The 14,606-nt window shown below is 41.4% G+C and overlaps 1 protein-coding gene and 1 pseudogene across 1 annotated transcript in view; both read left to right on the plus strand.

Moving 5' to 3' along the window:
- Window positions 1–14,606, plus strand: part of RNF130 (ring finger protein 130) — a 103,411-nt gene that overhangs the window by 69,656 nt on the left and 19,149 nt on the right. Inside the window, exon 4 of the mRNA XM_028093785.2 lies at window positions 13,511–13,582. Within this exon, the coding sequence (XP_027949586.2) occupies window positions 13,511–13,582 (72 nt within the window). The remainder of the gene's footprint in view (window positions 1–13,510; window positions 13,583–14,606) is intronic.
- LOC148164239 (uncharacterized) lies at window positions 6,113–9,621 on the plus strand (annotated as a pseudogene).

Raw genomic sequence — 14,606 nt, forward strand, 5'->3', positions numbered from 1 at the left:
GAAGAAGGAGAAGCAGACTCCCCGCTGAGCAGGGAGCCCAACATGGGGCTCAATCCCAGGACCCTCAGATCACGACCTGAGCCGAAGGCAGACGCTTAACTGACTGAGCCACCCAGGTGCCCTTAAAATAAAATTTTTTTAATCAACGTATAGAAAAAAATCAAAAGATATAATGGGATGGAAGGCAACATTTACAACTGGATGGGTGGGTAGCTCAATCTTTGTTTGAACTTCACAAATATTGTATAAAACCTACATGAAGAAAACTACAAAATACTCCTGACATACCTTGTTCCTGTTGAATATAAACATTCAGTGCAGTGAAGATGTCAGTTCTCCCAAAGTTCGCTCATAAGTTTAACTCAGTCCAAATTAACTTACCAAATAAAATTGCCTTTACATATTTTTCTGGGGTTAAATAAGGTAATTATAAAAATCATATGGAAGAATAAGTAATTAAGAATAATCAGAAAAGAACTTAAAAAGAAGAGCAGTGATGGGTGGCTAGCCACATCAGGTTTTATAATACATAATAAAGCCTCTTATTTAAAAGAATGTTAAAAGTCAGCCCATGAATAAACAGACCAATAGAACAAAATGCAAAATCCAAAAATAAACACAACTGCATGTAGAAATTTAAGCACAGTATATAATAAAAAGCATCATCTCAAATCAGTGGAGAAATATGAACTTTTTAATAAATGGTTGTGGGACAACTGGAAAAAGACAGAATTAGATCTATTACATTGCACAACAGGATAAATTCCAGATGAATCAGAGATCTATTTATAAACAGTAAAACTACAAGTGTTAGAAGAAAACGTGGACTAGGGGCGCCTGGGTGGCTCAGTCGTTAAGCGTCTGCCTTCAGCTCAGGTCATGATCCCAGGGTCCTGGGATCGAGCCCCGCATCGGGCTCCCTGCTCAGCAGGAAGCCTGCTTCTCCCTCTCCCTCTGCCCCTGCTTGTGTTCCCTCTCTCGCTGTGTCTCTCCCTGTAAAATAAATAAATAAAATCTTTAAAAAAAAAAGAAAACGTGGACTAAATTTTCCTTTATGACAGAATCTGGAAAACTTTGAATTATGGCTCAAAATACAGTAGAATAAAAAATGACTGATAAATTTGACTTCATGTTTTAATTTTTTTTAAAGATTTTTATTTATTTATTGAGAGAGAGAATGGTAGAGAGAGAGCATGAGAGGGAAGAAGGTCAGAGGGAGAAGCAGACTCCCCGCTGAGCAGGGAGCCCGATGCGGGACTTGATCCTGGGACTCCAGGACCATGACCTGAGCTGAAGGCAGTCGCTCAACCAACTGAGCCACCCAGGCACCCTTTTTTTTTCTTCCTTGACAGAGACAGAGACAGCGAGAGCAGGAACACAAGCAGCGGGAGTGGGAGAGGGAGAGCAGGCTTCCCGCCAAGGAGGGAGCCCGATGTGGGACTCAATCCCAGGACCCTGGGATCATGACCTGAGCTGAAGGCAGATGCTTAACGACTGAGCCACCCAGGCGCCCTGACTTCATGTTTTAATTTTTTAAAGGAAAACCAAAGATGAATGAATGACAAACCAGAAAAAGATATTTACGATATTTACGATGTTTACTTATATTACATGCAAAGAATGAATATAAAGAAGACTAAAAACCTGATAGGAAAAAAATGGGCAAAAAAATAAAATAATAGTTCATTTAGAAAAATGCAAATGGTACTTAAAATATTAAAAGATGTTCATACTGATAAGTTAAATGTGACTTAAAAACTATACTGAGATACTGTTTCTTATTGATCAAAAAGAAAAATTCTAAAATTTGACAGCGTTCCTGCTTGACCAAGTGGTGGGAAAACAAACATTCTCATACATTGATGATAAGAATGCAGAATGGTAGAGTTTGGGGGGGGGCGGTGACTGGAATCTGTGCTTATCCTTTGTCTTAGTAACCTTGCTTGTAGCAATGTAGCCTTACAAAAGTGAAAAAAGACATATATACAGTACAGTTCATCTTGATATTCTCTATAATGTGAAAAGACTTGAACCACCCAAATGTCCATCAGTGGGAGTCTGCTCGAACAAACTAGTACTCTCCACCCTGAAAGATTCTGAATGCACTGGAGTAGTACATAGCTGTAGAACAGAAGAACAACCTAAAGATCTCTGTCTGCTGCCTGTAGGGTTTTTTTTAAGATTTTATTCATTGATTTGAGAGAGAGCAAGCGAGGGAGCACATGAGCTGGAGGGAGAGGGAGCAGGAGAGAGAATCTGAAGCCGACTGCACTGAGCCGACATGGGGCTTGATCTCATGACGGTGAGATCATGACCTGAGCTGAAACCAAGAGTCCGCTGCTTAACCGACTGAGCCCCCCAGGCACCCCTGTACAGAACAGTTCTATGTACTAGTTTATTGTAAGAAAAAAGGGGGCTGTGAAAATACACCCATGTAAGTGGAGGTACGTGGTACATATGCACGTACTACATGTGTGAGCTTTTATTTCCAGAAGGCAACAATATAAGGATAAAGCAGAATTCTCTTACTTGAGGAGAAAGAGAACAGGGTGGAGGAACCTAGAGATGGAAGTGAGATTTCATTCCTGGTTTTACAGCTTTGATTCTGAAGCCATGTGACTGTTCTAGATGGTTTAAAGAAAAAAAGAAGAAATCATCAAAATTGAAAATAAATAGAAACAGATGAACCTAAATATATTTCAAGATGGTGGCATACACACGTGGAGGAAGGAGTTAATTAGGGCATTTTTTTTTGGACAGTACATACCTACCAGAATGTAGTCTAAGGATTAAAAAAAAAAAGTCATCTGCATTTAATAATCTTATCATTAGTTATTTAAAACTGTTGGATGTGTATTGTGGGATAAAGCAAATAAGTAATTGTGGGCGCCTGTGTGGTTCAGATGGTTGAGCGTCTGCCTTCGGCTCAGGTCGTGGTCCTGGGGTCCTGGGATCGGGTCCCGCATCGGGCTCCTTGCTCAGCGGGGAGTCTGCTTCTCCCTCTCCCTCTGCCTCTCCCCCTGCTTGTTAAAAAAAAAAGAAAAAAAAAAAGCCAAGATTTTCATGGTAAGAAAAAATATTAAAATTAAAGACATTAAGTGACAACACTATAATTTTTGAATTGGAAATAGTGTGAATGCCTGGTTTCTTTTCCTTTTTCTAAAATAATACAGAGCCCCTCTGTCCATGGTAATGACAGCCCAGTAACAGAGAATACCCCTTGTTCATGGAAAAATTCTAGCTACTAAATGCAGAAGGAATGGCAAAATTACCATTTTACATCCTTAATAATGAATCTCTGTCCCATTCCATTCCACCCTCAGGCTGCTCGAGGGTTATCTTTAAATGCCATTTCCCACTCAAAGGAACCAGGGATTATTCCAGGTTTAGGGCAGCAAATGTAGAAGGTGAATGTTACACCAGAAAACAAGGAAGCGATTGAAGACTGCTGAGGTGATGTCAAGAGGACCCAGGTTCCTTCTTAACGGAAGTCTCCATATTCGGAGCACCAAGGAAACCAGACGCTGTTAAAGAGCCAACTTGCTCTTCAGAAAACCAAGTTTAAAAATCGATTCATCTTGGGGCTCCTGGGGGGCCTCCGTCGGTTAAGGATCTGACTCTGATCTCAGCTCAGGCTTGATCTCAGGGTCGTGAGTTCAGGCCCCACATTGGGCTCCACACTGGGTGTGGAGCCTACTTAAAAAAAAAAAAAAAATGACCCTTAATGATTCATCTTGTGTTTTCTGTACACATTGTATTATTGCATAGTAACCAACCAGCTGGTGAAGGGAAGTTCTTATAAAATTCCAAGTAATCGATGAATTACAGAATTAGAAAATCACTATTTTATAACTGTTCATGAAATGACTGCCTTAGGCAGTGATCACCAGTGGATGCTAAAATCAGCTGAAAGACATGGAGCTTTATAATGGATGGATGGAGCTGACAAAGCTGAATCTACTGATCATGCTTGATGTCCATGAGAGCAGGAAAGGTGAACACTGCATCCTCACGTTGGAGTGTGTTAGGAAGTACACAGCACCATCTAGGACGTACTCTCACCAAAGCAGGTGAACCTAAATCTAACTGCTGTTTCATAAGAAATGAACCAAGTAAAATGACACCAGGAGGAAACAAGCAGCTAAATTTAGAATGTGGGACATTCTATTAGACAAATAACCCAGTTTTGTCATTTTATGTCGTTTTAAAAAAGTATGGTGGAGACTTCTGTTTTGGGCCAAAATAGCATCAGATAATGAACTTGGTTTACTCTCCTGCCTGAAGCAGTTAAGGAGAGACAACAGCAAAAATGCATGAAATCATGTTGTCAAGAAACTAGACAACAAGGGGCAGGGATCCCTGAGAAAAGGCAAACAGAAGAGATGAGCTTGAAGTTTTAAGAGTTTCCTCTAGTGTCAGAAGCTTCTCTCTCCTCCTCCCCCCACCGCCCCCCGTCCCCCGGATTCCTGCCTTGCTCAGTCCAGGTCTTATTTTCCTCAGGGAGGGAGGGCTCTTTCCTTTTGGGGGTTGTGGTGGGTGTTTCAGATCCTCAGGGCAGTGGGCCGCCCTGGATTGTCTGATCTTCCCTCCCTCGTTATGTTTGGTTTGCTTATCTGTAGAGTGGAGCCGAGAAATGTCCCCAAGTCACTGGTTGTATCTGAGTCACCTGCCGAGGCTTCTGTTCAGTGAGCAGTCTCTCTCTCCGGGGTGTGGGGAGGTGTTTTATGGTGGTTTCTGGGTTCCCTGGCTCTTGGGACTGTCAGAACCCCTTTGCTCTTCCCTTTCCCGCCTCCGCACAGCTGCTGAGTCTACATCCGTTTAGAGTAACGCTGCAGTTGGTCGTCTGACCCCACCTCCTCATCGTCTGGGGTTTGTGGGACACCCTTCCCACCTGCCTTCGTTCAAGTTGGTCTGGGCCTTTTCCTGAGGAAAGTCGGTAAGATTTAAAAATTACCCTGCTCCCACCGCCTTGTCCCAGTTAAAGTCCCCTCCTCTCAGGTTTTTCTTCCTGTCTTTCCACTGAGCGACTCGGGTCAAGGCCGCCATGACCTGTGTTTGCCGTCTCCAGTAGCCGGGCCTCAGTGCTCATAATGCTTGACCTCAGACATCATACATCCCAACCTGCACTCTTCCAGCCCTGCTCTCCCTGCATCTGCCCCGCGGCGTGAAATGGTGATTTGACTCTCTGAGCTGCACAGCCAAAACAATCTTGAATAAGAAGAACTAAGTTGGAAGTCTCACATTCCCTGATTTAGTAACTTAGTACAAAGCTGCAGTAATCCAAACTGTGTGGTGTGGGCATAAAGACGACAGGCCAGTGGAATAGAGTAGAGAACCCAGAAATAAAGCCTTGTATGTATGGTCAAATGATTTTTGACAAGGGTGCCAAGACCATGCAGTGGGGAAAGGACCTTTTTTTCCACAAATGGTTCTGGGGAAACTGGATATCCACATGACGGAAAATGAACTTGGGCCCTTACACAAACATTAACTCAAAATGGACCAGAGACATCAACTCAAGAGCTAAAACTGTGACTCTTAGAACAAAAAACATAAGGAGAAAGCTTCATAACCCTGGATTTAGCAGGGATTTCTTGGATCTGACACCAATAGCACAAGTAATAAAAAAAAAATAGGTAAATTGGACTACATGAAAATGAAAACCTTCTGTGCATCAAAGGTCATAATCAAGAGAATGAAAAGGCAACCCACAGAATGAGAGAAAATATTTGCAAATCATGTCTCTGATAAAGGGTTAACAGCCAAAATATATAAAGAACTACAGCTTAACAGGTAAACAACCCATATTTTTTAAAAAAACGGCAAAGGATGTGGAGAGACATTTCTCCAAAGACCTATGAATAGCCAATTAGCACAGGAAAAGATGCTCCACATCACTAATCATTAGGGAAATGAAAATCAAAACTACAGTGAGACCACGTCATATGCATTAGGATGGTTACTATCCAAAAAAAAAGTGCGAGAAACAGACTCTTAACTACAGAGAACACACTGCTGGTCGCCAGAGGGGAGGTGGGTGGGGGAGTGGGGGAAACAGGTGATGGGGAGGAAGGTGCGCATTTGTCTCAATGAGCACCGGGTGATGTACGGAAGTGTTGAATCACTATATTGTACACCTAAAACTAATATTACACTGTATGCTAACTAACTGAAATTTAAATAAAAACTAAAAAAAATAGTGTTGGCAAGAATAGAGGGAAATTTGAGGCCTTGTGCACTGTTGGTGGGAATGTAAAATTGTACAACTGCTATGGAAAGAAGTATGGAGGTTCCTAAAAAAATTAAAAGTAGAATTACCACAAGACCCAGCATTCCACTTCTTGATAAACCCAAAGAAATGAAAGAAGAGAGAGATTTGCACGCCCATGTTGATAGCAGTTTTATTCACAGTAGCTGATACATGGAAGCAACCCAGGTGTCCACTGACAGACGAATGGATAAGCAGAATGTAGCATGTGCATACACATTAGCCTTAAAAAGGAAGACAGCTCTGCAATACACTACAACACTGATGGACCTTGAAGACATGCGCTAAGTGAAATAAACCAGTCACAGAAAGATAAATACCTGATGGCTCCACTAACATGAGGGTCTTCACGTAGTCAAAATCATAAAGAGAAAGTAGAACGGTTCTTGTTCTCAGGGGGCTTCCTGGGTGACTCAGTCAGTCGGTGAGCATCACTTCTTAATCAGAAATTGGTCGATTGGTAAGAAGACCTGACATCTAAACATTTATGCTCCTAATAAGAAAGCTCCAAAATAATGTGAAGTGAAAACTAAGGGGATGCTGCAGAGAGAAGTAGACAGCCCTACAGCTACAGTCCAAGATTTCAGTATCCCTTTCTCAACAATTGAAAGGAATAAGTGGACAGAAAATCAGTGAGTATGTAAAAGATTTAAACAGACATCATCAATTAACTTGACCTGATTGACATTTAAAGAACATTCCATCCAGTCTTTTGACATGTACTCTGAGCCATAAAACAGGTCTCAATGGATTTAACAGGATTTGAGTCCTACAGAATATGTTCTCTGACCACTTGGAATTAAATCAGAAATCAAGGGTACCTGGGTGGGTCAGTAGGTTGAGCATCTGCCTTCGGCTGGGGTCATGCACCCAGGGTCCTGGGATCGAGCCCTTCATCAGGCTCTCTGCTCAGCGGGGAGCCTCCTTCTCCCTCTCCCTCTGCCTGCTGCTCCCCCTGCTGTGTGTGCGTGCGCGCTCTCAAATAAATAAATAAAATTTTTTTAAAAAATCAGAAATCAGGGTTTCGTAGCGGAGCTGTCTGGCTGAGTGTCTGAGGCTCCGCCGCCGGATCCGCGGACGGTTTACTGAGCCCGTTAGTACCGCTGCCAAGACTCACATTGCCGTTATGTCCCGATACCTGCGCCCCCCCCCAACACGTCTCTGTTCGTAAGGAACGTGGCCGACGACACCAGGTCCGAAGATTTACGAAGAGAATTTGGTCGTTATGGTCCTATAGTTGATGTGTATGTTCCACTTGATTTCTATACGTGCCATCCAAGAGGATTTGCTTATGTTCAATTTGAGGATGTCCGTGATGCCGAAGACACTTAAAATAATTTGGACAGAAGGTGGATTTGTGGACGCCAAATTGAAATACAGTTTGCACAGGGGGATCGAAAAACTCCAAGTCAAATGAAAGCCAAGAAAGGGAGAAATGTATACAGCTCTTCACGCTATGATGATTATGACAGATACAGACGTTCTAGAAGCCGGAGTTATGAAAGAAGAAGATCAAGAAGCCGGTCCTTTGATTACAATTATAGAAGATCTTACAGTCCTAGAAACAGTAGACTGGCTGGAAGACCACGGCGTAGCAGAAGCCATTCCGACAATGATAGATTCAAACACCAAAATCTATCTTTTTCAAGATCTAAATCCAATTCAAGATCACAGGCCAAGTCCCAGCCCAAGAAAGAAATGAAGGCTAAATCACTGTTCTAGGTCTGCATCTCACACCAAAACTAGAGGCACCTCTAAAACAGATTCCAAAACACATAAGTCTGGCTCAAGATATGAAAAGGAATCAAGGAAAAGAGAACCACCTAGATCCAAATCTCAGTCAAGATCACAATCTAGGTCTAGGTCAAAATCTAGATCAAGGTCTTGGACTAGTTCTAAGTCCAGTGGCCACTGATAGTATAAACCTTGATATTTTTAGGCATGTATCATTCATTTACTCATAGTTTGGTTTACTTAAATTATCAGGAATACAATGTTGCAATGATGCTTAAAAAACACTTGTCAGTTTTCCCTGTACCAGGCAAATGGTTATAATTAAAATGATATGCTATTGAGAAGCCACTCTTAAGAGTCCAGTTTGTTTAATGTTATGGGCAGCTACCAGTTTGTGGTGTCTCTGTATATTTTTGTAAAGATTCTCATTTTTTATGCTTGAAGTATTGGTGAAAAGATGTTGGTTGACCATAATTTGCAACATTGTCTTATTAAAAATAAACTTTCATATCCATATTTGGTAGAACTGTTAACCTAGAAATGTAGCTTGCTAATAAGGTAGAATGATACAAAAGTGAAGTTGTAGCCACAGTACAACACTGATCAGACACATTTAGGTTCAGGGTGGACCTTTTTGTCTTGTTAAGATGTCTAGGCCCGTGATAATAGTTAATTTATAACAGAGTGTGGAATAGTTCTTTTGTTAACCCCACTGTCTTGGGGAATGATGCCAACTGGGTTAAGTGGGATTTGGGGGAAGATTGAGTTTTTGACTGAAACATGGAGCCTTCACTGCTTTTTTCTGGTTTCTTTGAAGATTTGGAACATATAAACATCAGAAGAACTCACCTTAAAATTTAAGCAGGTCAATGATGGCAGAAATAATTTTAAGGGGGAAAAAAATGCTCTCATGTAGTTACTCTCAACTTTAAGGAGCATTGTTGGTCATATTGCTTAGTTTTCTTACTGCTGTTAAAAAGCAGCAAGTAAATTGTTTCAAAGTAGATTTTGTTTATGCATATGCATAGTGTAAAAGAACTGAATTTTGATGCTTGTAGCGCTCGGTCTGTGCATTTGTATCAAAATTTGCCTACCACTTTATGAAGGAGGCTTGTTCTTCACACCTCAGCTTATTTCATGTGAGGCAAGTTGAAAGAGAACACTCCCAATTCTAGGTGATTCTGTGGTGCCATGAAATTTAAAATATTTTGGAAAAAGAATTAATTAAGAGTCACATCTCCGAGTTTGATTATCAATGTATAGTACCTGGCAGTACCTGACTAAAAAAGAAAACAAGACCCTAACCATTTATAATTTCTGGCATTTCTCTGAGAGATCATTTGGGGGGAGCAATAAAAGGGAAATGTCCAATCTCATTTCAGAATAAAAGCTAGCATCTTTAAAATTTTTAGATTGCTTGCTTGCAGGTATAAGTAAGAAATATTGTGGGGAAACGATTCCTTTTAGAGGATTACTTTTTTTCAATTTTGGTTTTAGTAGGCCTTGCCTGTAAAGAACAAAAGATGGTTTTTAAATACTGTTTGTGGAATGTGTTTAAAGGATTGATTCTAGAACCTTTGTATATTTGATAGTATTTCTAACTTTCATTTCTTTACTGTTTGCAGTTAATGTTCATATTCTGCTATGCAATCATTTATATGCACGTTCCTTTAATTTTTTACATTTTCCTGGATGTATAGTTTAAACAACAAAAAGTCTATTTAAAACCGTAGCAGTAGTTTGCAGTTCTAGCAAAGAGGAAAGTTGTGGGGTTAAACTTTGTATTTTCTTTCTTATAGAAGCTTCTAAAAAGGTATTTTTATATGTTCTTTTTAACAAATATTGTGTACAACCTTTAAAACATCAATGTTTGGATCAAAACAAGACCCAGCTTATTTTCTGCTTTTAATTTAATTTCCAGCTGTAAATTAAGCAAACATGCTATAATAAAAACAAAATGAAGGAAAAAAAATCAGAAATCAATAACAGAAATCTTGGGAAAACTCTAAAATGTTTAGAAACTATTAAATAAGCCATGGGATAAAGATAAAAGGGAAATGAATCATTTGAACTAAATGAAGATGAAAACACAGAATATCAAAATTTTCAAGATTCCACTAAAGCAGTGCCTATAAGTTCTGAAATTAATACTGTCACCTTAAGAAACTGGGAAGAAGAGCAAATAAAATCCACAGTAAACAGAAGAAAGGAAATAACAGATCATAGCAGCAGTCAGTGAACTAGAAAACAGAAAAACAGGGACTCTTAAGAAGAAATCAGTAGAATTGATAAGCCTCTGGCCAAACTGATGAGAAGGAAAAGAGAGAAGGCACAAATTAGCAATATCAAAAATGAGAGCAATGACATCACTACAGATTATGAGGATAATAAGTGAATATTTTGAACAATTCTATGGCAACTAATATGAAATGGACAACTCCAAGAAAGACCCTAATGACCAAAGCTCAAAGAAGAAAAGATAAACAGCCCTGTATCTCTCAGGAAAAGTGCATTTGTAGTGTAAAACCTTTCAAAAAAAAAGAAACCTCAAGGCAGATGGTTTCTGTTGAGTTCTATCAAACATTTAAGGAAGAAATATACAAATGCCAGAAAATTGAAAAGGCAGGAATACTTCCCATTTCATCCTGTAAAGCCAGCAACATCCTGATACCAAAACTAGACAAAAACATTAGAAAACAGAAAACTATAGACCAGAATCCCTCTTGAACAAAAATGTAAAAATTCTAAAGAAAATTTTAGCAAATCATACCCAACAATATATAAGAAGGATAATTCATCATGACCAGGTGGTGTTGATCCCAGGAATGCAAGGCTGTTTTAACACTAAGAAATTAATCGATGTAATTTACCATATTGACAAACCAAAAGAAAAGGAAAACAATACATCTCAGTAGATGGAGGAAAAAACACTTGCCAAAATCCAACATCTCCTGATTTTAAAACTTTTTGCAAACTAGGCATAAAAGGTAACTTCCTTAAACTGACAAGGGGCATCAATGGAAACTAGCAGCTCTACCGTCATACTAAGTGGTGAAAGATTAGAGGCTTTTTAAGATTAGGAACAATACAAGGATTTGTGCTCTGATGACTTTTATTTCCACTTTGTACTACAAGTTCTAACCAGCACAACAAGGAATAAAGAAAATAAACAGGGGCGCCTGGGTGGCTCAGTCAGTTAAGCGTCTGTCTGCCTTTGGTTCAGGTCATGATCCCAGGGTCCTGGGTTTGAGCCCTGCATCGGGCTCCCTGCTCAGCTGGGAGTCTCCTTCTCCCTCTGCCTCTGCCACTCCCCCTGCTTGTGCTCTCGCTCTCTTTCTCTCTCTGTCAAATAAATAAAATCTTAAAAATACATATATCAAATTGTACACTTTAAATATATGCAGTTTAAGTCAATTCTATTTCCACAGGCTAAAGATACATATATGATAGAGGGGACCTTTCTCTTAACCTTTCTCACAGGTTAAGAAAAACTTGATGGGAACAGCAACCAAATGCAATGTTTGGACTTTGTATCCTGAGTCAAACAAGCCAACTATATAAAAAGACATCGTGGGGGCCCCTGGGTGGCCCAATTGGTTAAGCGGCGAACTCTCGATTTCGGCCCAGGTCATGATCTCAGGGTCATGAGATCAAGTTGGGCTCCACACTCGGCAGGGGTGTGGGGGTCTCTCTCTCTCTCTCTCCCTCTGCCCCCCCCACTCGTACATGTGCAAGCTTGCACACTCAACTAAATCTTTTTTAAATAATAGACATTTTCAAGAGAAATGGGGAAATTATAGTATAGTCTGAGTATTTGATAGGGTTGATTATTGTTAATTTTGTTAGATGAGAGAGTGGCAGCAAACAAAAGCCCCTATCTGTAAGACATAGTGACAGTTTTATGGGTGAAATGCTTTGTCATATGCTTTGAAATCCTCTAGCACAGTAAAGAGGCGGGGACAGATGGAAAATATTAGTAAACTATTGATTATCGAAGGTGGATGATGGATAGATACATGGAGGTTCATGAACTTATTTTCTTTTGTGTATTTTTAAATTCCCCCTAGAATTTTTATGTTTCTATGATTTTTTTTAATCCTCAGGATATAAAATCCAAGGTCTCCCCTTCTCTTAGCCCCCACTGCCCCCCCTCTGGCTCACCATCTGCCTCTTCCCACAGTTCAAGATTCGCTGTGTGTAGAGTGACCACCTATCCCAGTGTGCCTGTTTGCACCCACTGTCCCGTGTAATTACTGATAGGGCCCTCTGACTCTCAGAACTTTCTGTTTTGCATGATCAAATGTATGCTCGTCCTAGCAGTATCGAATAATTTCCTTCATAGTCCTGTGCTTCACACGTATTTATCTTTAATGGATTTCCTTTGTCCAGAAGTCCCCCCTCCTGCCCCCCTGTGCTTTTCCTGATCGGATTCCTTCCCACTGGTGTTCCACATCTCAGCTCAGACATCCTCTCCCCAAGCCTTCCTGATGTTCCTCCTCTGCCCCGCCCCCCCATCCCCCACCCGAGTTGGGTTGCCCCCCTGTGCCGCCACACCACCCAGGCATGCTCTGCTGTACAACACTCAGTCACAGTGTGTTTACTGGGGGCCTGGGTGGGTCAGTGGGTTAAGCATCTGCCTTTGGCTCAGGTCCTGATCTCAGGGTCCTGGGATCGAGCCCTGTGTCGGGCTCCCTGCTCAGCAGGAGTCAGCTTTCCCCCGCTCACTCTCCCTCTGTGTGCGCGCTCTCTCTCCCTCTCTCTCTCTCTCTCTCTCAAATAAATAAATAAAATCTTTTTAAAAAATAAAATAAAATGTGTCTACTGGTCTGTTCCCCAATTCAGTTGGCTCTTCAAGATTTGGGGGCACTTTTTCACCTGTGAGTCTTTGGTGTCTAGCAGTGTCTGCCAAAATGTGGGATCAAGTCTTTGAGATTCTGTGACTTAACCCCTTCACACAGCTCACCCCTGGAAAGATAAATGCACCTCCCTAAGCTCATGGAGCATTGTAGCGGCAGAGACGGAAGGACAGCTGTGACCGCCTCTCTACTGCCACACTTGGCACCGTGATGAGCGATCTTGGGGGCGCTGGAGGTTCCTTTTCCTAAGACAGAGCTTATCCTTCTGATTGTCCCCAGAGCTATTAGTGCAGTGGTTGTGGCTCTGACAGGTGCAAGAAGTAGATTTCAATAATGCTGTGGTATTTCAAAGGTTTAATAAATATAGGAACGCAGCAGTGGTTATGATACCTGGTGGGTTTTTTTTTTCCACTATATACACTTTTAAATTATTCAACCAGAATAATTCAGTAATTCAATTCAGAAGGCTGAATCTATGGAAAAACTGCTAGTTTTTCTCATTTTTTAATCGCTTTGTTAGAATCCTTTCCTTTGGTACAACGTGGAGAATGTTGTGGGATAACAGGGGCTCTATACATTTAATGATTTTAAAATAAAGGACGTCATCCAGAGATCTTGCATTAATGTCTGTTTTTCTTTGTAATTGTCATAGCGTCGTCTTGGAGATGCCGCCAAGAAAGCCATCAGCAAACTGACCACCAGAACAGTAAAAAAGGGTGATAAGGTATAGTAGTGAAATAACTTTAACACTATAAAAATGATAAAGTAGTTTTGCTTTTGATTTGGTGGGAGAGAACACACCCTAATCGTTTGTGTCTCCTGTTAGGTCGTTCTTTTTCTCCAGGTATATGATCTAACGCTTCATTTTAAACCAGCCTCCCTTTGAACTCTTACCCTTAGCATGCCTCATTTGGAGGCCTTCCATAGAGTTTCTGACTTTCCTGGACTTCCAGGCCTCCTGCCATTATTAGCTATACTGGTCTACTTACAGTTCCTCTAGCTGTGGTGTCCCACTCCAGAGCTTTCTCCCTTTGCAGCCAAAGTTGCCTTTGGGCAGAACCCTAATGGGTCAGTCGGTGCACTCGGTGGCCAGGAATATATGTTCTCTTCCCTGTGCTTCCTTTGTGTTTTAGTCCCTCGCCAGTTCGCCAGAGAGCAGGAGACGCACATCTCGAGAGAGTGTCGTTCACATGGTGCTTTCTGGCGAGTGGGCCAGACAGTTGGAAGGAAGCTCCCAGTGTGTCAGGGTTGGGCCCTTGGCTTGCGGGAACCAAGTGAGAAAGCCAGTGACTGAGGCTGTGGCTGAGACGGCTCATCAGAGCTCCCCGGTTGGGCCTCGTGTGATGTGGAACCCGCTTCTGCTCCATAAGGACAAAACAGCAGCTTAATGTTCCACCCTACATTCCATATATTCAGTTATCTAGAGGGGAAAAGTTGCACCTCTAAAGGCATGAACCCAAAGCTGTTTTCTACCCCACATCCAGCTCTCACATTTTGACAAGCAGTTCTGGGAGGGTAATTTCAGACAATTCTCCAGCCTCTGTAGTTTCACCACTTCCTTGACGTCACCCGTTTTTATTCCCACTGCCTTGACACAGCTCTGGAAGGTGGAGACATTTTCAGCGAACTTCAGTGAACACTAAGCAAAGAAACAAGTAAAAACATTTGGAGAAAATAAAAGCAGCATCAGGAAAGCTGCCCCATAGCCCCAGAGAAGTGGTCACCCTCTTGGCCTGGTGGCCTTCAGC

Source organism: Eumetopias jubatus, unplaced genomic scaffold (genome assembly GCF_037043125.1).
Source record: "Eumetopias jubatus isolate StellerSeaLion01/CBP00866 unplaced genomic scaffold, mEumJub1_p1.0 scaffold_5, whole genome shotgun sequence".
NCBI lineage: Eukaryota > Metazoa > Chordata > Mammalia > Carnivora > Otariidae > Eumetopias > Eumetopias jubatus.